Source organism: Hyla sarda, chromosome 1 (genome assembly GCF_029499605.1).
Source record: "Hyla sarda isolate aHylSar1 chromosome 1, aHylSar1.hap1, whole genome shotgun sequence".
Lineage (NCBI taxonomy): Eukaryota > Metazoa > Chordata > Amphibia > Anura > Hylidae > Hyla > Hyla sarda.
Window position 1 is genome coordinate 234,307,167 of NC_079189.1, and position 24,181 is coordinate 234,331,347.

Below are 24,181 nucleotides of genomic sequence, written 5' to 3' on the forward strand. Positions count from 1 at the left end.
TGTACTTGTATGATACATATTAACATACTATGTAACTATGTATTGTAGTGTACTTGTATGATACATATTCAAATACTATGTAACTATGTATTGTAGTGTACTTGTATGATACATATTCAAATACTATGTAACTATGTATTGTAGTGTACTTTTAGGTTACAAATCCACATACTATGTAACTATGTATTGTTGTGTACTTTTATGTTACATAGTTACATACAATGTTACTATGTATTGTAGTGTACTTTTATGTGATGACCAGCCACAGCTGCTTAGATCTTCCCCACCCATAGTTTTACTCTCAGTATGAGTCGACTTTACTCTCACTTTCAGGGACACCGTACAGCAAAAAAGTAAAAAAAAACACGCAAACAAGAACAGGGGAGATTATAGATGCCTCTAAAATCCCCTCCTCAGTGGACTTAGAGCAGTTTTTTTTTTACTTCATGGGCCACTAATCTGTCCCCTCTCCCTTGGCTCAGCACTCTGGTCACCTCTGTCATTTGCTTGGTTCTCTTCTCCTGGTCTTTTGGCTCCGGCTGTGCCTGTGTACACACAGTCTCTGGCTTCTTTAAAGGCCAGCATGACAATGTGCTTTAGCTCCATCTACTGGCTGCCTACATGTCGTAGGCTTTTTAAGGTCCAATCCCTCACCACTTAGTGCCTGAGCAATCTGATCCTTTTGATTCCTGATCAATATATACAATGTTTTACTGTTTGCTATCGAATAGTTTTGCCCTGGAAAGCTACCTATGTTTTTCTAATGCCCACCCTGATCTTCTGTTCTAAAACCATGCTAAAACAACATTTGCCTAAATACCAAGTTGCGAGGACTCCGCCTTCCCCAACTACTGCGCCTCTCGATGTCTGTGATTTGCCTTTCGCCAGGCCTAATTCGCAGATGAACTCCCCGTGTAATAAAGTCCACTCTCCGGTTTAAACTGGCACCACATCTGTAGCAACCTAGAGTATCCGCAACTATGGTAGCACCTGTGACATATGCTAATATTTTATGGTAAGGGTTTTTATTACCAGATGTTGGCAGTGACTTTAGATTTTAATTTGATATCTTTACTGCTTCCACTGGTCGTAAGGCACTGCAGAATATGCTGGCAGTGTATAAAGATCATTCTAATTGGTATGACTTTCAAATGATATATCATATTGTCTAAAAGCAGTTCATTGAACATTTTCTGCTAAAAATGAATGCAGACGTGTGATGCTTGCGGCATGGTTGTGATATAATTCCTTAGTTTGTTAACCTGCCTTAGGGTGTATTAACACGTACAGAATCCTGCACATATTTGATGCTGCAGACTTGAAGCTGTGTTCAGTCATATAGTTTACACTGAAATCTGTAGCATAAAATATGCGTGTATTTGTGAATATTCCCTCAATGGGTTTGTCTAGAATTATAAAAACATGGCTGTTGGTTGGGTCTGGTAAGGCAGCTGAGCTCTACTGAAGTGAACAGGACTTATCTGCAATATTGCACACAACCTGACACCAATTAGATTTGTCTTTTCTGATCCTGGAGAAAACCCTTTAAAGGGGTACTCCGGCCCTAGACATCTTATCCCCAAGGATAAGGGATAAGATGTCTGATTGCGGGGGTCCCATCAGCCTCACGGAGCGAAGATCACTCAGTGTCTGATGACTCACGATACAGGGGCCGGAGTATTGTGACGTCACGGCCCTGCCCCCTTGTGACATTGCGTCCAGCCCGCTTAATTCAAGTCTACGGGAGGGGGTGTGGTGCCTGTCACGCCCCCTCCCATTGGCTTGCATTGAGGGGGCAGGGTGTGACATCACAAGGGGGCGGAGCTGTAACGCCATGATACTCCGGCCCTGTATCAAGAGTCATCAGACACGGAGCGATCACCACTCCGTGAGGCTGATGACAAGTGGCTGCTACAGGAAAGATTGCGGGGGTCCCAACTGCGGGACCCTCACAATCAGAAATCTTATCCCCTATCCTTTGGATAGGGGATAAGATGTCTAGGGCTGGAGTACCCCTTTAAGGTCAGGTTCTCACACTTAGGTTGTTGTATACAGCATGCTCTGGCAAATGGAAACAAAATGTTGGTAGTAATGCCACAGATCTACCAGAAAAAATGATGCGGCAGCCTCAGCAAGATATCCTGTCATGACTGATGTCACAATAAATATGTAGAATGTAGGCATGACAAATGGTTGGTGGGAAAACGCTACTAACCTACAAAGTGTCCTTTTTTTCAATGAATGTCGCTATGGCACAACATAAAAGAAAAGGAATACATTTATTGCCACATCTTGGACTTGATATGGTAATATATATATATATATATATATATATATATAAAAAAGAAAAAATTAACACGGAATACCACTTTAAAATGCAGAATTCTAAGTAAGATTATTTTGTATGCCCTTCTTTCTGTAGCAGTTATGTATAGATATCTTGTGCTTTACCACATAAAGCTGACATGCTGGCTTTGGGTTTCGTGATAAAAGAGTAAGCTGGTTTTACAAAAAAATATTTGCTGATCTAACACTGCAGCTGTCAACAAAAAGGCTAAATGACTCAGAGAAAGCAAGCACAGGAACGATAAAGGCCTAAAGCTATACATGGCACAGGTGACATTAAGGCATCAGCATGAATCCCACCATCACTAGTCTGGATAGTTACATAGTTTTTAAGGTTTAAAAAAGACCAAAGTCCATCAAGTTCAACCCTAATGAGTCCCTACTGAGTTGATCCAGAGAGAGGCAAAAATCCATCATACTAGAGGTAATAATTCCTTCCCAACTCCAAATATGGCATCAGAATAAATCCCTGGATCAACCTTCTGTCCCTATAAATCTAGTATACATAACCTGTAATGTTGTTATTCTCCAAAAATGCATCCAGACCCCTTTTGAATTCTTTTACAGAGTTCACCATGACCACCTCCTCAGGCAGATAATTCCACAGTCTCACTGCTCTTACAGTAAAGAACCCCCATCTGTGCTGATACAGTTCTGGGTATAGATAGATCATGTACTGCCCCGGATATATTTATACATAGTTATTATACTAAGCCTTCACCTCATTCTGATAATCTTTCTGGGTACTGTAGTCCTCCATCCACCCTGGTTGCCCATCTTTGAACCCTCTCCAGCTCCACTATATCTTTCTTGTACACTGGTGCCCAGTACTGTACACAATATTCTATGTGTGCTCTGACTAGTGATTTGTACAGCGGTAGAACTATTTCCTTGTCGTAGGCATCTGTGCCCCTATTGATGCACCCCATGATTTTATTTGCCTTGGCAGCAGCTGCCAGATACTGGTCCTTTTCCATGTCAGTTGTCCCAAGTGTGCTCCCATTTAATACATAATCCTAGCCCGGATTTTTCCTCCCCATGTGCATTACCTTACATTTATCAGTGTTGAACCTCATCTGCCACTTCCCAGCCCAAACCTCCAACCTATCCAGATCCATTTGTAACAGTGCACTGCCCTCTATAGTGTTTACTGCTTTACAGAGTTTAGTGTCATCTGCAAAAGATTGCTACTTTACTATTCAACTCCTCTACAAGATCATTAATAAATATATTAAATAGAACAAGACCCAATACTGACCCCTGTGGTACCCCACTAGTTACAGTCACCCAATCAGAATAAGTACCATTAATAACCACCCTTTGTTTCCTATCACTGAGCCAGTTACTTACCCACTTAAACACATTCTTCCCCAGCACCATCCTTCTCATTTTATGCACCAATATTTAATGTGGAAACATATGAAATGCTTTGGAAAAATCCAGATATACGACATCCAGCGATTCCTCCTGGTCCAGTCTGGAGCTCACCTCCTCATAAAAGCTGATCAGGTTGGGATCTGTCCTGTCAAACTAACCCAATGACAAAAACCTGAGAGTCACAGGTCTCAGTCTCCCAGTTTATATCAGTTAAAGTCCCTCATTATTATCACCTCATTCTGATTTGCTGCCTTGTTTATTTGCCTCAGTAATTGATCTTCTGCCTCTTCCATTTTATTTGGTGGCTTATAGCAAATTGTTTTTATTTATTTCCATATATTTCTACCAATAGTGTCTCCACATTGTTTCCCTCCGGTATATCCTCCCGCAGTGCGGCCTCCAGACTGGACTTTACATAAAGACAAACCCCTCTCCCTTTCCATTTTGTCCGATCTTTCCTGAATAGACTATAACCCTGTATTGACCGCTCAGTCACAGTTAGGGTGCGTTAACACGGAGTAATTATAGAGGAATTTACTAGAGTATTTCCTCTTGAATTCTCCGCTCCAAATTAATTCACATCTCCTCTGCCCATTGACTTTAATGTTTTTTTCAGCTGTCCTGTTCACACTGCGGAAATTCTGCTAGCAGAATTCCGAAGCTGAATTCCGTTCCGCTTGAAGAAGGAGCATGTTCATTCTTCAAGCGGAATCCGCTAGCTGATATCAATAGAAGTCAATGGTAAAAAAAAAATAAAAAATCCGCCCAACATCGTTTTCGCACGGAAATGACGGAAAAACCATTCACTTTTTTTCTCCCCCATTTCCGCGCGCAATTCCCAGCACAAATAAAATTATTTTTTCCGCCCGTAAATTTTTCGCAGTCAATTACTCTTGATTTACTCCGTGTGAACACACCCTTATCGTCCAACCAAGTCTCTGGTATACCCACTATGTCATAATTCTCCTCAGACATCAACCACTCCAGTTCCTCTGTTTTATTGGACAGACTTTTGGCATTAGTCATCATGCAATTCAGTGGTGTGTGTTTTTTTTCCTATGAAGCCTATCCCTATTAACTATTCTAACCCCTCCCTCCGCTCCACCCCAGGTACATTAATAAGTCCTCCCTCTCTATCTACACTATCTTCCACCTCTATGTTGTAAGTTTCCTCCCCCCCCCCCCCCCAGTCGCAGGTTTAAACACTCCTCCACACTTCTAGCCATCTTCTCCAAGCACAGCTGCATCCTCCCCATTGAGGTGCAGCCCGTCCCTACGGTAGAGCCAGTATCCGACAGAGAAGTCAGCCCAGCTCTCCATGAACCCAAACCCCTCCTTCCTACACCAGCTTCTGAGCCACTTGTTTACCTAAGCAAAATTCTTCTTAGTTCATCACAAATAGAAACATGGCGGAATCCTTCAACTAGCAGCTATATGCAGCATCCAACTCAATCCAAACTGCCTGCCAGATGAATAGTCACAATCTATATGTAACCTTGTCAGCACGCCAAGTGCACCGTACTGAACTGTGTGCACAACTATTAGGCAAGTTGGATTTTGGAGGATTCATTTTATTATTTAACAACTAGAGTTAGTCAATTCAAAAATGTTACAGGGGTTATCCAGCCAATTTTGCTCTAATATCGAACATAAAATGAAAAATACATATTTTCTTACCATTGCCTGACAATTCATCTGGTCTAAAAACTAGCTCTCTGTGACCTTTGTATGCCCTTCAGCACCTCATGTAAAATCCAGGCACTTCCTAGTTCATGGATACTAGGGCTGTGGGCCTGAGACAAAATGATTTTTTTTTTTTAAGAGCCGAGGCAAGTGCTCTCTATCACCCAAAGTGCATGAAAAAGTGCAAACGTGTCACACTAAAAAAACGTGCACAAAGGATGCGGTCTATTGCTAAGCCCTTCTCCAACAGGAGAGAGGCCCCCCAACAAACCTACCCTTCACCTCCGGGCCTAAAGGCACCTGCAAGGATCCAGGTTCGATGCCCCTTTTTGCCGAAGCTACTAAGGGGCCGAAGATGCTCCTGGCTTCAATCTAGGCGTTAACCAAGGTATCAGCCAAGGAGCCGTATACTGATGGCATCTTGACCGAAGCCAAGATGCCCAGGGGTTGCAGGGAGGTGAGGAACCTAATGGCCACACACACCTCCCCTAGACCGCAAGGAGGGACACCCAGAAGGGCTACCACATCCTGCCAATCCTGTGTACAAAGAAAAACACGAAAGGTGGCACAGTGACATACAAAAAAAAATAATAAATAAGTGAATTAAGTGCAGATATACTGCCCGGTCATCCGGCCGGATCTATAAAAATTTCCCTGATCCTATCCAGAAGGCCGGGATACCATGGGTGAGTGCCAAAGGTGAAGAGTAATGGTGCAATGCTTTCACTCAGTGAGTTATAACACCCAGTGAGTTTCGGCACCTCAGGGTCACCACTCCCCGAGGCACAGAAGTACCTCGGCTCTACACCCCTCTACCTCATGGCGAGACCTGGAGGAAACCGGTCACATCAGGACATCTGTCGAGCTGATTTCTCAGAACCAGCCCTGGAACGCCCCGGGTACACCAGCTCCCTCCATGCAGCACCCATCCCACATCAATGGCCAAATCCTAAACCACTGATAAGAACAGATACTACACTTGATCTTAGCCAAAAGTCCATGCCTGAGACTACATTTGCCATGATTCAAAGATATAACATCCTGCCTGCTAGTAGCCACCCTGCTCACCTTTTTCCCACCCACAGTTAGCGCAACACCCTCCTTTCTATGACTCACATACACTAAATACTCTGAGAAAACATCCCTAGCTCATTCGTCTGCTTACACCCCCCTTACAGAGCCTGCTGTATTAGATAAGTGTTTCCTACCCAGCGTGTCTCCAGCTGTTACAAAACTACAACTATCAGCATGCCTAGACAGCCTTTGACTGTTCCATTACTAATATGATACTTTTCTCCAGTGCGCAATGTAGGCAGGAGCTAGCATTCAGAGTATCCCGGCCTCTGCCCCCTCTGCTCCCATATGCACATCCACAGAGCACTCACATGGGTGAAGAGACTATGAATATTAAGATAGTGGATGCAAAGAGGAAAATTAATATATTAGCAATGCATCATGGACAATAGGAACATGGATTGGAGTAAGTTGTAACCCATTTTACTCAGGTTTCCCCGCTTTAGTGAAGACCAGAGAAGTAGAGAGCTGATAGCACTGATCAGTGCTAAGCCTTTGCATAGCACTAAACAGTAAAAGCAATCAAAAGATTGTAATAAATAGTCCCCTGTGGGGCTTGAAAAAAAGTGTAAAAAAAAAATAAAAAAATGTATTTTTCTTTTAAAATAAAAAAATGAATAAGCCACTCCCCCCCTCTAAATAAAAAAAAAAAAGAAAATTCCCCATTTTTCCTATTTTACTTTAAAAAAATAAAATAAAATGTCTGAACTATTAAAATCTAATGATCCCGTACAGTGAATGGTGTAAACGTAAAACAAATACCAGTAATGATAATTAATAAATAATAAAAGTCCAGAATTGCTGATATTACATCACATCACATCCCAGAAAAAAAATAAATAAGTTATCAAAAAGTCACATATACACAAAGGTGGTACTAATAAAAACTACTGATCGTGGTGCAGAAAAGGAACCCTTATACAGCCATGTATATTGAAAAAATAAGAAAAGGTCATAAGGGATCGCAATAGGGCAAAACCCCCCAAAATTTGAACAATTATGGTTTTCTTTTCAATTTTCCACCATAAATAATACTTTTTTGGTTACGCCGTACATTTTATAGTGAAATGAATGGTGTCAATACAAAGCACAAAAAACAAGCCCTCATATGGGTCTTTAGTTCCCTAAAGATTTCAATGGGAAACATACACAAAGGTGAACGGCAATTACAGTACCCGGATGGCGTTTTCAATATAAACACTTGTAGAAACATTTGACCATATTACAGCCATGGCCTATTAGGTACTTTGAAAAAAGCATTTATAAACAAAGCTAAGCCAAAACTTTAGAGAAAACTAGGTATATTTCCGCTATAGCCTAAGGACATACTATAAAAGTATCAATCGAGGCAAAATTTTCAAAACTCATTCACCATTGCCATTTTAAGCCGGTTGCATTACACAGCTTAAATTAATCCGAGCTATTTTAAGACATTCTTGGACTCTCTACAATTTTCAGAGTATTAAGTACAATGGATTTTAACTAACTACAGTACAAAACAACTTCAACTTCTCTGATAAAGACCTTCAAAGCCTTTCACCCAGAATCAAAGATGAATAATTCATGTAATTTTATTTATTCTGTACTGCAATAAAAAAAAAAAAGAAAAAAGAACAGTCAGAGAGGGACAGAAGACTATTTTTAAATGTCCTTTAAATTGTGCCATTCCACCGATGGTAATGTCTAAGAGGCTTTTGTCTTTGAAGCAATGACAGCACTGTACTTGGAGAGTACTTTGTACGTGATGTGTGAGCAGTAATGATCAATAGATCTTACTACAGTATACTGCTTAGACTCCAAAAAAAAAGCCAAAATGGATTTATTTATTTAGTGTCATTTTGTTCAGTTCAGACAATGTCATGTGTATCATTACAAGCAAGTAATTTTTATAGTAAATTGAAAATGAAAGGGGTTGTCTAGTTTTAAAATCCATTGCCCTATGAGGGAATTCTGAGTTAATAGATGACCCCGACCCCCCCCACGTTTGTGACCTCTATCAATCAGTTGGAACCGAATGGCCACAAATAGAATGTAGAGAATGTGGCAAAAAAAATATCTTTTGCGGGCGCTGTTCCTGGTTCCAGTAAATTCAAGCAAGATGCTGAAGTATGGTTCAAGTGCTGCAGAGCACTATATTTATTAAATATTAAAACCAATTACGTGTTTTGGAGGGACAGACCTCCTTCCTCAGATTGACAAGCTCCCTTCTTTCCCATTCCACCTTGGGCTCAGCAGTTCATCTCCAGATAACAGTACCCTATTTTGGAGGGGGGGGGGAAGCGCATATTCTTCTCCTATCAGGTGAGCGGCCATCTTGAAGAGATGATTTATCCTGTCCCTGTTGACACCGGTACCTTGGGTAATACACGAGGCACTGTCCTTTTTTTTTTCTCCCCCTTCTATTTCACAAATAGAATGACTCCATCCCTGGAGACTCCAGCATGTCCATGTATTAGGCTGATAGCCCATCAATTCAATGTGGTAGCACTTGAGGATTGGACACTAGACTAATATTCCACCACAGATTACAGTTAAACGCTGGGGGTCCCTACTAATACACACACTGTGTATATTGACTTTTTTTTTATTTCTAACATATTAAAGATTTTTCTGAGGACTTAAAAAAAAAAAATAAAAAAAAAAAAAGGAACACACACACACATACATATATGTGTGTGTACACACCCACCCACACATATGTATATACACACACACACACACAGCAGGTTGAACTGTGAAAATAAAAAGGAAGTAATACCTCCCCAAATCCCCCTGCAGCTGCCGTTTAGTAGGCTCCGGTCCCTGTACTTCACTTCTGTTCCTGTGACATCATCCCCACAGAAACAGCCTTGCTCAGCCAGACACTGACCGCAGGGGTTTCATGCCTCAGTAAGTCAATGGGGGGGCAGTTCCTGTGGGGATGACATGTCACAGGAATTAGCGGTCACAGGACTAGCTGCCATCTGAATGGCAGCTTCAGGGGATTGGCGGAGGTGAGTATCACTTAATTATTTTTTGGATTGCCCCAAGCTATATATAATTTTTTCTTTTAGTCCCAGTAAAATCCTTTAAAGGGGTATTCCATGCAGCACCCAAATTTAATGTGGGGCTGCTTCTCCAGTCTCGGAAACCTCTGTGTTTCCGGGACTGGAGACGTGACATCACGCCATGCCCCCTCTTGACATCAAGCCCTTAGACCTGAATGGAAGGTGCGCGGTATGACGTCACGTCTCCAGTCCTGGAAACACAGAGGTTTCCGAGACTGGAGAAGCAGCCCTGCATTGAATTTGGGTGCTGCACGGAGATCACTGGGGGTTCCAGCGGTGGGCCCCCCACGATCAGACATCTTATCCCCTATGCTTTTGTCTTTGGCCAGAATACCCCTTTAAGGCATTGCTCACATCTGTGTCAGAGGTTCTATTAGAAGGATCTCTGTGTGCTTTTGGTATCCATTTTTTAACAAATTTCGTCCTCAGTTTTGTTTGTTATACTCCTATGACAAAGCAGTACAACGGAAACAACAACGCTGACAAAGACAAAGCCTGACTGTAGGGAACAGTTAAAGTAAACCTATTTAGGTGGAGGGTCACACAGTATACGCAGCGTAATTCAGGCAGCAAGAAATCCGCCAGGCAGCGGGAAATAATCTGCGCATTTTATTATGAGCAAACACACAGGGCTTCCTTCACTGCACACTGTGTGTGCAGTGAGGATCGGACACTGGCCTGTGCGTCACAGTCATGTCGGCATGCTCGGCCTGCCTCCGAACCTCACTGCAAACAAAGGTCTAATGCAGGGAAGCCCTGTGTGTCTGCTCACAGCATAATGTCCAGCATATTTCCTGCTACCCGGCGGATTTCTTGCAGCCTGAAATACACTGCCTATGGGCTGTTTGTGACCCTACCCTAAAAGTTGCACATTAAAAAGGGGTACTCCATCCCTAGACATCTTATCCCCTATCTCGGCTGCGACACCCCAGACATCCGGTGCACGGAGCGAACTTCGTTCAGTGTCGGATGACTGACAATGCGGGGTGGAGGCTCGTGATGTCACAGCCATGTCCCCTCAATGCAAGTCTATGGGAGGGGGCATGACGGCCGTCACGGTCCCTCCCATAGACTTGCATTGAGGGGGCGTTGCCGTGACATCAAGAGCAGGGTGTGGCCATGACGTCACTAGCCTTCGGCACTGCACAAAATGCTCTAACCGCGATCAGAAATCTTATCCTCTATCTTTTGGATAGGGGATAAGATGTCTAGGGGTGGAGTACCCCTTTAAATAGCATATTATCAAACCAGCTCAACTTATCTTACTAGTAAAGTGTAAATGTATTTGTAGTTTCTAAAACACAACTTACCATAATAGTTATTTCTCTTTTGCAAATGTTGAGGTCAGGCACATTGTTAACATACATTCTCTTGAGAGCACAACGTAGTCCTCCATGAGTTCGAACAAGAAACACAGTTGAAAAGCCACCTAAAATAATAAAAGTGTAAAGATGGTCACATGTATGTCAACAAGTATGAGGAACATATTATATTTTGGTAAATATATTCAAATGTGTTTATACGGTATATTAATAAATACATCTCTGGGAAATCAGACTCTTAAACATGTTGTCCTGTCAGCACTACTCTACCTAAGCCATAGACCTAGAAAAAGGAAGATGGAAAAACTCATTTCTAACATAAAGATGGTATTCCACAGTTTTTCATTAGTAAACAACCACAATGATGAACCCCTTCCCGCCCTAGGACATATGCATATGTCCCAGTTGCTAACGTGTTTGCGCAACTGGACGTATGCATATGTCCTGGCGATATCCTGCTCAGCTGTCACTGCAGGGGTCCCTCCGCAGCTGCCAAGACTGGGATCCCACCGATTTCCGCAGCTTTAACCTCATAGATTCAATAGCGTGTATGGAAGAATAAATCGGAGCACTCACCCAGTAGAAGCTTGCAAAATCTTCAGGCTTTATTCAATATTGGAGCAGGTTACAGAAGCAGTGCGGGAGAGAGGATTGGCGTGGGGGGTTGGGCTTCTGTAACCTGCTCCAATATTGAATAAAGCCTGAAGATTTTGCAAGCTTCTACTGGGTGAGTGCTCCGATTTATTCTTCCATACACGCTATTGCCTATGTTCTATATCAGTCCGTGTAGCACCACCCATAGCTTTACATCAGGAGTTCAGGACAATTACAGCTGCCGTAGTGGGCATTCACACAAAGGAACTCCAGCGGTGCCAAGGTTCTTTTTCTCTCTCACGTTGCTCATAGATTCAATGATCAGTCCTGATCACGGAATCTATTGGGTTGACAGGGGTAGGAGGCTCCCTCTGTTCACTAACCGCGATCCTGCAATACGATCGTGGGAAACCGTTGGTTGCCATGGCAGCAGGAAGCCAGCAGATGGCCTCCTGTCTGCCTAGTATGGCAGCCTGTGAGGTCCAGCCATATGCTGGATCGCACAGGCTGCTTGTCAGTGTATACTGACTGTTATACTGTGCTGCAGTACAGATGTACTGCAGCATAGTATAACCTGTAAAAAGTGTAAAATTAAAAAAATACATTTTCTTTTCCAAAAATTAATAAATTGTAAAAAAAAATTGTAATAAATGCCCGTTTCCAAATAAAACTCTGTATTATCACCCCTCCCCCCCCCACATAAAAACCTATACATAATAGGTATTGCTACATCCATAACGATTTGTACAATAAAACGATAATGGTAATTATGAAAATTTTTCCAATTTTCCACAATATTTTGGAGTTTTTCACAATTTTTTTTGCATAAATCAACAAAGATTTACCACTAATATAAAGAACAATATGTCACGGAAAAACTCTCTCATAATCACGTCGCTAAGTAAAAGCATGCCAAAGTTATTACCACTTAAAGAGACACATGCCAGGTTTGAAAAATTGGGCTTGGTCATTAAAGGGATATTCCGGTGGAAAAACAATAGTTTTTTTATTTTCAAATGATCTGGTGCTAGTTAAACAGATTTGTAAATTACTTTTATTAAAAAATGTTAATCCTTCCAGTACTTATCAGCTGCTGTTTACTACAGAGAAAGTTGTATATTATTCTCAGTCTGACCACAGTGCTCTCTGCTGACACTTCTGTCTGTGTCAGGAACTTTCCAGAGCAGGAGAGGTTTGTTATGGCGAAAAACACAATGTTCAAAATGCTTTGCTTTGCAGTCTATGGGAAAAGAGAAAACTAAACTATTGCATTGAATTTTTTGTACCCTACGCCAGATCTGTGCCTCCATTGTCAGCTGTGAACCTTACTAAATCCTGTCCAATGAACTGAATTTACCACAGATGACTCCAATCAAGGTATAGAAACATCTCAGAGGTGATCAAGAGAAATAGGAGGAGCCAGAGATAAACTTTAAAGGGGTACTCTGCCCCCGGAAAAGATGTCTGATTGCGTAGGGGGTCCAGCAGCTGGGACCTATAATTTGGCTAGGGGATAAGATTTCTAGGGGTGGAGTATCCCTTTAAGTGTCATAGCAAAGGGTCTGAATACTTACGTCCATCCTAAATTTTAGTTTTTCCTATTGATACCTTGCAGAAACTACTAAAATGTGTTATTTAAATTTGCATTAAATGTTAAGTGTAAAATGATGGAGAAAAAAAAATTATAATTTTCTCAAAAGGTCGCAACATTTTTTTTTGTTTATTCTCTATGCCCAGTAAGTTTATACCAAGAAAACAAAATCCCTCCAGCCTCTTTACATGAAATACATTTTCCAATTATGCAAATATCAGTTGAAAATCTTAAAGGGGTACTCCGCTGCTCAGCATTTGGAACAAAATGTTCTGAACACTTAGAGCCGGTGACGGGGATTCGTGATGTCACGGCCCCGCCCCCTTGTGACGTCATGTCCCGCCCCCTCAATGCAGGTATATGGAGGGGGCGTAGTGGTCGTCACGCCCCTTCCCATAAACTTGCATTGAGGGGGCAGGGCATGATGTCACGATGGGGCGGGGCTGTGACATCACGATCTCCAGTGGCCGTCTCTAAGTGCTCAGAACATTTTGTTCCGAATGCTGAGCAGTGGAGTACCCCTTTAAATGCTCTTCAAATAATATGACAAAAAACATAAAACTCTCCAGCACCTCCTGCCACTTAAGACCATGTTAGAACCACTTGAAGAGTCTATTATAAAACTTGTGCGCATTTGTTGAATTACAATGAGTTTGTATTTGACATATAATGTATTTGTACACTCCATTGATAATCCCGGTATACTGTAGGTCAAGACATCAGTCAGCTGAAGTAAAACGGGGTTACTTCATACTCGGTACAAGAATGTCTATTCATCTCAACGTGAGCATGTGATAAAAGAGCTGAGCGCTTATCTGTTGTGTTCACAAACACGCTACAACTGTCCCTAGCAGCTTCACAGCATGTTTCCCGGGCAGTACATTACTTTAGCAGGAAACAAAGGGCACATTGTTCACTTCCTATCACACTTCTTCGGATACTGCAAAAAAAAATGTCCGTATGTTAGTTTAGCCAGTCCACACACAAAAAAAGTGGAATCTTAAATATCCAAAAAAACGAAACAGAAACAAAATAAAATAAATAAATATACATTTATAAATACACTGAAACATTTGCCTTTTTAGAGTGTTTCGATGGTTCAGTTTTCTGACAGCTCCATGACGCTATTATCTTCTCAATAACATGTTGCCTCTACCGTAAACGGTATAAAGAGACATTTCAGAGAGCACAGTCTCACTCCTCTGTATCACATACTTAGAAAAGGACTCTTCCCGAAGCAGCTGACAGTGATTTTATTTTTACCCCCAATACATTTTACTTTCTGCTTAGTTCAGTATTTTCAGATGTATCGGCACTTCTGCCCTTGTTCGATATATCAGTGGGCAGATATCTCAGTGCACCTGTTTGTAATGGTATCATGGCTTATATTTTCTCACAAACCACAATGTACAGGGCAGATTTGTAATGATCTGTACTAATCTGTTCCGATACTTTTCACAAAGTTTGGGTTAGTAGATTAGATGTTAGATGTCTTAAGGACCGAGACCATTTTCACCTTAAGGACCAGAGCATTTTTTGCACATCTGACCACTGTCACTTTAAGCATTAATAACTCTGGAATGCTTTTACTTATGAATTTGATTCCGAGAGAGTTTTTTCGTGACATATTTTACTTTAACATAGTGGTAAATTTTCCTCGAAACTTGCATCATTTCAAGGAGAAAAATTCCCAAATTCATGAAAAATTTGAAAATATGGATTTTTTTTTTACTTAGCTCTCTGCTTGTAAGGAAAATAGACATTCCAAATAAATTATATATTGATTCACATATACAATATGTCTACTTTATGTTGGCGTCAAAGTTGACATGTTCTTACTTTTGGAAGACATCAGAGGGCTTCAAAGTTCAGCAGCAATTTTCCAATTTTTCACAAAAGTTTCAAAATCAGAATTTTTCAGGGACCAGTTCAGTTTTGAAGTGGATTTGAAGGGCCTTCATATTAGAAATACACCATTTTAAAAACTGCACCCCTCAAAGTATTCAAAATGACATTCAAAAAGTGTGTTAACCCTTTAGGTGTTTCACAGGAATAGCAGCAAATTGAAGGAGAAAATTCTAAAACTTATTTTTTTACACTTGCATGTTCTCGTAGACCCAGTTTTTGAATTTTTACAAGGAGTAAAAGGAGAGAAATCTTCCTAAAATTTGTAATCATAATGAAGTGCTCCGTCTTCCAGGCAGTCTTAATCTGGCCCTGGACATCAGGGAGTGAATGGCAGATACCACAGTTATTTGGCTACACCCACTGTATCAGGGACAACTGAAAATTACAGAGGGAGCATGCAGAGCAGAAATTTGGTGAAAATGCCATATACTAGTTATACAATTGCCAGTAATAGTGCTGCTTCTCATCTACACACACAGCACAACACAACAGCTTATTCTGAAACGTTACATGAAACAACAGGTAATCTTCAAGCGTTATTTGAAAAGCTCATTTATTTTTACAACAATTGCAAATATAAACTATCCACTTACATGTATATACTAAACTAAACCACCTGCTGCATTCAGTGGAAGTCTAAATCCAAATGCATTCACTTTAATTGCGGTGTTTCTTCAATTACACAAATATTTTTGTTGTTACAGGTTATACTATGCATGCATTCATTAATTTAGGATTACGTTTATAGACTGCAAGCGTACAAGGAAATGCTTTCCATACTTCAAGGATAAAAATCATGGATAGCAAAATATTCTACATGTCCCTTGAGGCTGTATCATTTGTCATCTATTCAAATACAAAAAAAACAGCAAGAAATGAACTTCCAGGGAATCAAAGACAAAATATTTTATTACAACATTTATAAAATGAAAAAAATCATTGTCTAATGATTGTCCATAAGATAGATTTATTGATTTGTTCCCATTATGTCTTTCATCGCTTCTCTTAGGTTATGTTCACATGATGTATTTTTACCCAAGGAGAAAAATATGACATACAATATATCACAGAAATTCTGGGGGTAGCCTTGTCACATATTTTACTGCAATGGGGCAAAAAAGTATTTAGTCAGCCACCAATTGTGCAAGTTCTCCAACTTAAAAAGATGAGAGGCCTGTAATTTTCATCTTAGGTATACCTCAACTATAAGGACATAATGAGAAAAAAAAATCCATAAAATCACATTGTCTGATTTTTAAAATAATTTATTAGCAAATTATGGTGGAAAATAAATATTTGGTCACCTACAAACAAGCAAGATTTCTCACAGACCTGTTACTTCTTCTTTAAGAGTCTCCTCTGTCCTCCACTCATTACCTGTATTAATGGAACCTGTTTGAACTTGTTATCAGTATAAAAGACACCTGTCCACAACCTCAAACAGTCACACTCCAAACTCCACTATGGCCAAGACCAAAGAGCTGTCGAAGGACACCAGAAACAAAATTGTAGACCTGCACCAAGCTGGGAAGACTGAATCTGCAAAAGGCAAGCAGCTTGGTGTGAAGAAATCAACTGTGGGAGCAATTATTACAAAATGGAAGACATAAAAGACCACTGATAATCACCCTCGATCTGGGGCTCCACGCAAGATCTCACCCCGTGGTGTCAAAATGATAACAAGAACGGTGAGCAAAAATCTCAGAACCACACAGGGGGACCTACTGAATGACCTGCAGAGAGCTGTGACCAAAGTAACAAAAGCTACCATCAGTAACACACTACTCCACCAGGGACTCAAATGATGCAGTGCCAGACGTGTCCCCCTGCGGACCCATCTGAAGGTTGCTAGAGAGCATTTGGATGATCCAGAACAGGATTGGGAGAATGTCATATGGTCAGATGAAACCAAAGTAGAACTTTTTGGTAAAAACTCAACTCGTCGTATTTGGAGGAGAAAGAATTGCATCCAGAGTTGCATCCAAAGAACACCATACCTACTGTGAAGCATGGGGGTGGAAACATCATGATTTGGGGCTGTTTTTCTGCAAAGGGACCAGGACGACTGATCAATGTAAATGAAAGAATGAATGAGGCCATGTATCGTGAGATTTTGAGTAAAAAACTCCTTCCATCAGCAAGGGTATGTGCTTCATGACTCACACACAGGCCTCTGACATGAAGAAGCACCGTGTGGATATTGTGTCTTCCTTTTATTTAGGATATTTTGTCGGCATCGTATCAAGATGCAGAGGCTTTTGGGTCAAATATATATTTTTACGAGACAAATTGATGTTTTCATTGTTACCATTTTGGGGTACATATGACACTTTGATTTTGTTCTATTTTTTATGAGGTGGTATGAATAAAAAAAAGTTCTGCCATTGTTTTTCATTTATTTTTACAGTCATTCTCTATGTAGTAGAGATACCTAATAGGGCACTGAAGATGATACATGGCTGGGTCTTTCAGCATGACAATGATCCCAAACACACCACCTGGACAACAAAGGAGTAGCTCTGTAAGCATTTCAAGGTCCTGGAGTGACCTAGCCAGTCTCCAGATCTCAACCCCATAGAAAACCTTTGGGAGGAGTTGAAAGTCTGTCTTGCCAAGCGACAGCCCCAAAACATCACTGCTCTAGAGGAGATCTGCATGGAAGAATGGGCCAAAATACCAGCAACAGTGTTTGAAAACCTTGTGAAGACTTACAGAAAACATTTGACCTCTGTCATTGCCAACAAAGGGTATATAACAAAGTATTGAGATGAACGTTTGTTATTGACCAAATACTTATTTTCCACCATAATTTGCAAATAAATTCTTTAAAAGTCAGACAATGTGATTTTATGATTTTTCTCTCATAGTTGAGCTATACCTATGATGAAAATTACAGGCCTCTCTCATCTTTTTAAGTGGGAGAACTTGATCAATTGGTGGCTGACTAAATACTTTTTTGCCCCACTGTACCTGTCATGGCCGCAGATTAACCCCATTAAATGGGGCAAATTAAAAGCCGGTGTTTTCCAGAGAAAAACTATTCCAAAGCTTTGAGCTTTGTTAAAACTCACTAATACTGTATTTTTTAATACTGCATTGCTATCCTGACTCCAGAACCCATTTCATGGTCCCAGCATGGCAATACTCTCAGTGGTTCCATCAAGGGCAGAGTTCTTTCCCTCACAATCCTCAGTGCCAGTGATGTGTTCAGAGTGGGCTGACTGGGTTTAGTTTATTAGCCAAGCAAGCCAGTCTTTATTCCAGTCTGGCTTAGCTAGTAAACTTTATAGTATACTATACTATCAATATGTGTGACCAACATTTCCCTTGGAATGAAAAAAATATATAAAATAATTATCAAAATTGCATTTCTTGAATTGTGTTACCCTTTAATTGGCAATGCATCCAGACCATAACAGCAGTGCACAGTTAGGACACTATTTCAGCCTATTAAACATGTATTGCTTCTGTAAAGTACATGTAGGAAATATGTGTGTGTGTGATCCAAGCAAAGGATGGGATCTGTCTTTTATATTGCTGAATATATAACTACCGTATATATATATATATATATATATATATATATATCTAAACAATCTATAGACATTACTAGAACTTCCCAGGGGAAACTGGGTAGTTTGGCCCTGTATTGAGCCTTCCTCTCCTCCCCCTAAGCCACCCGCAGAGTGATAGTACTGCTTAAGGGTACGTCCACATTTATACGGTTTAGCCACAGTTTTTTTGTAGCGGGTTTTCTGCATCAAAATTTCCGCAGTGGAAAGTCCATAGCAGGCCACATTAAGGTAAATGTAATTGCTGCGGGAAACCCATCGGTAACCTGCTCCTATAAACATACCCTAACACACAGGAAGTTTTTTTTTTTTTTCAATAGAAGGCTTCTTGAAACTGGGTACTAAGAAATACGGCACGGGCCCAAGCCAGATAAGTATACTGCTCTGTTATCTATTAAAACGATGCATGGGAGGGATGCCATACTTTGACATCTGTAACCCTTCATTGGTAGTGGATCCTGCATGTCACCCAGTCAGAGGCCATTTGCCCAGTTGAGGTGAGTGGTTTAAAGGGGTTATCCACCATAAGGTGATTTTAGTACATACCTGGCAGGCAGTAATGGACATGCTTAGGAAGGATCTGCGCTTGTCTTGGGGCTAAATGGCTATGTTGTGAGATTACCATAACACTGTGGCTAGCTGTTTGTGAACTGGTATTTCCTGTTTGACTTTTCCTTTTTTGACTACAAATCCCATAATTCAATTTTCCTCCCTCCCACACATCAGTCACCCCACCCATTGAAACATAAATGAGCTGTATCCATTCAAAAGACCTGTGGTTTTCAATCAGGGTGCCTACAGCTGTTGCATTAGTTGCAGATTGATCTCTCCCACCAAGCGATCCCTCCACCCATTGAAGCAGACAGGTTCCCTGTCATCAGCTGACTAGTGAGGTCAGGTCTTTGCCACATTGCAACCTGGGAAAAATCTGAGACAACAGTCATTTTGTATGCTGTTAAAAATAAATATTGGGGTGAAAATCACATAAGAATTGTGAGAAAACCATCACACACGGGTACAGACACTATATTATGAACTACACTATATATTTACAGGCCCTGTAACATAGTCAAATAAAAAAAATTCCAGGAATACCCCTTTAAGCATGTTAGGGTCACATCCAAAGTGAGGCCATCTCGGCGTGGTGGATGGGGGGCATGTTTTGATCAAAAAGTGTGCTAAGAGGCTCCATTTTTGACCAAGAATGCTGCTGCAACCTTCTTTTTTGTATACTTTGTAACCCATAGGTTAATATAGTATTAATTTAACAGATACCTTTTCCAAATGGAATAGAGTTTAGTTTTTTTCTTTTGCGGTATACTGGCCAGAGGCCACAAAGACAGCAGAGACACATTTAGCGTGTATATTCGAAGCTGGGTTGTTTCCCCATGACAATGCTAGTCCATATACAGTATATTATTTCGGAATATGCGTGCAAAGAAATACAGGAACAACAATTCATTCAAAATGCCTGATATGTAATGCTGCATTAATTCCTCCTGTAGGGACTACTGCAGGGCAAATGAACAGCTGACTATATATACACCTGATGAACAAATGATCACCTGGTGTGTAGAGAAGCTGACTAAGGGATGTGCATACGACATTATTTCATCAGAAAAATCACTTGTTAAAGGGGTACTCCACTGCTCAGTGTTTGGAACAAACTGTTCCGAACGCTGGAGCCGGGAGCTTATGATATTGTAACCCGGCCCCCTCATGACGTCACACCCCGCCCCCTCAATGCAAGTCTATGGGAGGGGGCGTGACAGCCGCCACGCCCCCTCCCATAGACTTGCATTGAGGGGGCAGGGTGTGACGGCATGAGGGGGCGGGGCAATTAAGTCACAAGCTCCTGACGCCGGCTCCAGCATTCAGAACAGTTTGTTCCAAACGCTGAGCAGCGGAGTACCCCTTTAAGACTATTGTATTGTATAAGCAATATTGTACTTGGGAAAGCACCATTCTGGGGCAATAAAATATTCAAGCTAGCAAAGCAGAATACATGAATTTCATGTAAAAAAATAAATAAATAAAAGTGGCATCCCTTGCAGATCGCTAATCAGACTGAACTATGGAGTAGATTCCTGCTGAAACAAAAGTGGAATCCACAGGACAACATGTGCACAAGGCCCGAGTTCATCTTATTTGGAAAACAATTGTTTTTCACGTTGTGCTCTTTTCGCTAATATGGTACGGTTTATTTTTGTATGTGTGTGTTTTACCAGGTTTGCACTGTAGCCAAGCAACAGATACAGCATAACTATAGTGCGACTGTTTCTCTTCTCCCCTCCAACAATCGAAAAAAAATAAATGACATAACAGAAATTGTCAACTTAGGCTGGGTTCACACCACGTTTTTCAAACACGGTTACCGTATACGGTTTTCCGCTAAAAAACGTATGGCAAAAACTGTATGCAACCGTATGACTCCAAATTAAAACGTATACGGTTTTTCCCCGTACGGTTCTATCTGTTTGCATCAGTTTTTGCCAACAGTTTTGCTATTTTTTTGGAATTAGATTTCCAGCAATTTAATAAAGTTACTATTGTTCTATTGAAATTCCAATCTGCGCATGTGTCAACTCCACAAAAACGGATTAGAAAAACCGTGCGCAACCGTATTCTGAAATTCTGTGTACGGTTCTCATAGACAACAATGTTAAAAGAACCGCATACGGTTCGCATACGGTTTTCCAACCGGAGGCAAAAACTTGGTCGACAGCGTTTTTGCCTACGGTTGAAAAATCGGCAAAACCGTATCCGAGGCAAAACGGATGCAACCGTACACAACATTTGGAATACGGTTTACAATGCATTCTCTATGCATACGGTTTCGGATACGGTCGTATACGTTTTTTTTTGCGGAAAACCGTATACGGTTACCGTATTTGAAAAACGTGGTGTGAACCCAGCCTTATATGGATGGTTCTATTTCCTAAGTGAACCAAATAGTATATAGATAAATGTAAATAGCACTCGGAGTAGGGTGTACATTTCTCGTACACGTTCAGTTCTATTTCCACGCACCAACTACAGGGTCTTCAGGATCCGGTGGTGCAGAGGCAGGAGATCACGTACTGTGCTACGAGCAGAATGACTGAAATCTATGCACTTCAGCATGTTCCTCTGCATCTGCACTGCAATTGAGGCCGCTAAATCAAGATTTATTTGTTCGGTCACTGGAAGAATGTTTCTTTTCCACTGTGACGTGGCCTCTAAGTAAACTGTAGCCGTTCACAGGCCCCTGTCAGGATAGGCAGTTCAGTCGCTGGACGGATCTGTGTGTTCCTTCTGGAACTAGTCTAAACCAGATCACTTCCTATACAAGGCTTTTTTTCCCCTTGCAGGCAAAGTACACACAGCAACAGCAAAAATCTAACAAAGGAAATCGCAAAACAAAGGGATTCCATAGTTTCTATTATCAATTGATCAGCTAAATAAAAAAATTAAAAAAATAATAATAATTGTCAAAAACTCAATCTCGTTAAGGCAACAGTCAATACTTGAAGCAAAATATTAGAGCGTTGCAATAAAAGTAAATATTTGACATACACTGATCCGCCATACAAACATAGTACATGTATACATAGGTCCCTGAAGCCCAAGCATAGAATATATACAGCAGCTCATCGCATGCAATTGTGTAAACACAGCCCTCTGGTACAAAGTAGAGATCAGGGACCAATCTGTACGGTCCCCGACCATGTGATTTCTTAAGAACACATTCGGCCAAAAAGCATTATATGTTAAGAGATAGATTAGGGTTTTAATTATACGTTAGGGCTTTGCAAGTTGGCTCAATAAACATATACAGTGGTCCCTCAACATACGATGGTAATCCGTTCCAAATGGACCATCGTTTGTTGAAACCATCGTATGTTGAGGGATCCGTGCAATGTAAAGTATAGGACAGTGGTCTACAACCTGCGGACCTCCAGATGTTGCAAAACTACAACACCCAACATGCCCGGACAGCCAACGGCTGTCCGGGCATGCTGGGAGTTGTAGTTTTGCTACATCTGGAGGTCCGCAGGTTGAAGACCACTGGTATTGGAGGTTATACTCACCTGTCCCCGCCGCTCCGGACCGTCACCGCTCATCACCACTGCCTTGGATGTCGCTTTCCATCACTGTCGCCGCGTCCCTGGGGTGTCCCCGATGCTCTGGCAAGGCCTCTGCTTCCCCGGCATCCTCGCTCTCACGTCGTCGCCATTACGTCGCTACGCACGCTGCTCCTATTGGATGACGGGACAGCATGCGCAGCGACGTGATGACGACGATGGAGAGCGCCGACGATGCAGGGGATCCCGAATAGGACGCGCCGGAGCCCCGAGGACAGGTACCGTAAGTGATCGTCAGCGGACCACACGGAGCACCATAAACGGCTATCCGGAGGCAGCTGAAGCAGCAAAACACGTTGCATTATTGGAAATAAAACAGATGGATTTTATCCTGGCTTCTTGATCCTTTGTTCCGGTCAGCACCACTATCCTGCTCCAAACGAAGCTTCCTATTGATTATACTCTACATGTGCTCAGGAAGGCTCCAGACTGAATTTATTTTACTACACACCTTTCCCATTGTTGTGTATGGTCTGGTAAGCGGTATTGAATCTGCCCAATTGTCTACCCTTACCATCTACGTTACTCCACAAGGAGCGCCTTTCCCTCTCTTGTTCATATAAAAAATATGTAAACATAATAATTAACATATTTGGTATCGCCGTGTGTGTAATTGTCCAAACTATTAAAATAAATCATTTATCCCATATAGTAAAAAATACTAAACCCCAGAATTATTTAGTTATCATACCCTAGAAAAAAATGAAGTAAAAATAGATCAAAAAGTCAGATAAATACCACAATGGTACAAATAAAAACTACAGATCACGGCGCAAAAAAAACAGCCTGGTAAACAAAAATATTTAACAGTTATAGCAGTCAGAAAATGGCAATTAAAAAAAAACATTCTAAAAAGTTTAGATTTTTTTTTTATTATATGCAAACTATACAAATTGGCTATGGCTTTAAATCGCACCGACCTACAGTATCAAGATTACATGTTAGTTTGACCACACAAAGAATGGCATAAAAAAAATAAAAATAAATAAAATCTACTTTGCAGTGACAGTCATTTTACCCAAAAATCCACGGGGAAATGGAAAAAAAAATCATTGTGCGAGAAAATTGAAGAAAAAACTTCATGTTGTAACTTTTGGGGGCTTCCGTTTATATGCAGCACATTTTTCAGTGTACGCCATTGACCGTGCAGTGTAATTAACAATATATTTTAATGGTTTGGACATTTACGCATGCGGCGATATCACATATGTTTATATTTATTTTTATTTACATAGTTTTTTTTACATGGGAAAAGGGGGGGTGGTGATTCTGACTTTTATTAGGGAAGGGGTTAAATCACATTTATTAACAGTTTTTTTGTTCACTTTTTTTTTTTTTTTTTGCAATGTTATTTATAGCCCCCATAGGGGACTAGAGCATTGCACACACTGATCTCTTATACTGTTCACTGCCATGCATTAACATGGCATTGATCAGTGTTATCGCCACTCAACTGCTCCTGCCTGGATCTCAGGCATGGAGCAGTCATTCGGCGATCGGACATGCAGGAGGCAGGTAGGGATCCTCCTGGTGTCCTGCAAGC

The 24,181-nt window shown here is 41.0% G+C and overlaps 1 protein-coding gene across 5 annotated transcripts in view; it reads right to left on the bottom strand.

Annotated features, from left to right (window-relative positions):
- BMP2K (BMP2 inducible kinase) overlaps nt 1-24,181 on the bottom strand; it is a 213,696-nt gene that overhangs the window by 135,043 nt on the left and 54,472 nt on the right. For 4 of the 5 annotated variants that reach the window (XM_056568953.1, XM_056568951.1, XM_056568950.1 and 1 more), the window contains one exon: nt 10,838-10,956. In XM_056568953.1, the coding sequence (XP_056424928.1) occupies nt 10,838-10,894 (57 nt within the window). In that variant the 5' untranslated portion in view covers nt 10,895-10,956. Of the gene's footprint in view, nt 1-10,837; nt 10,957-11,679; nt 11,831-24,181 lie in introns of those variants that run through there. The other variant, XM_056568952.1, reaches the window with a different exon arrangement.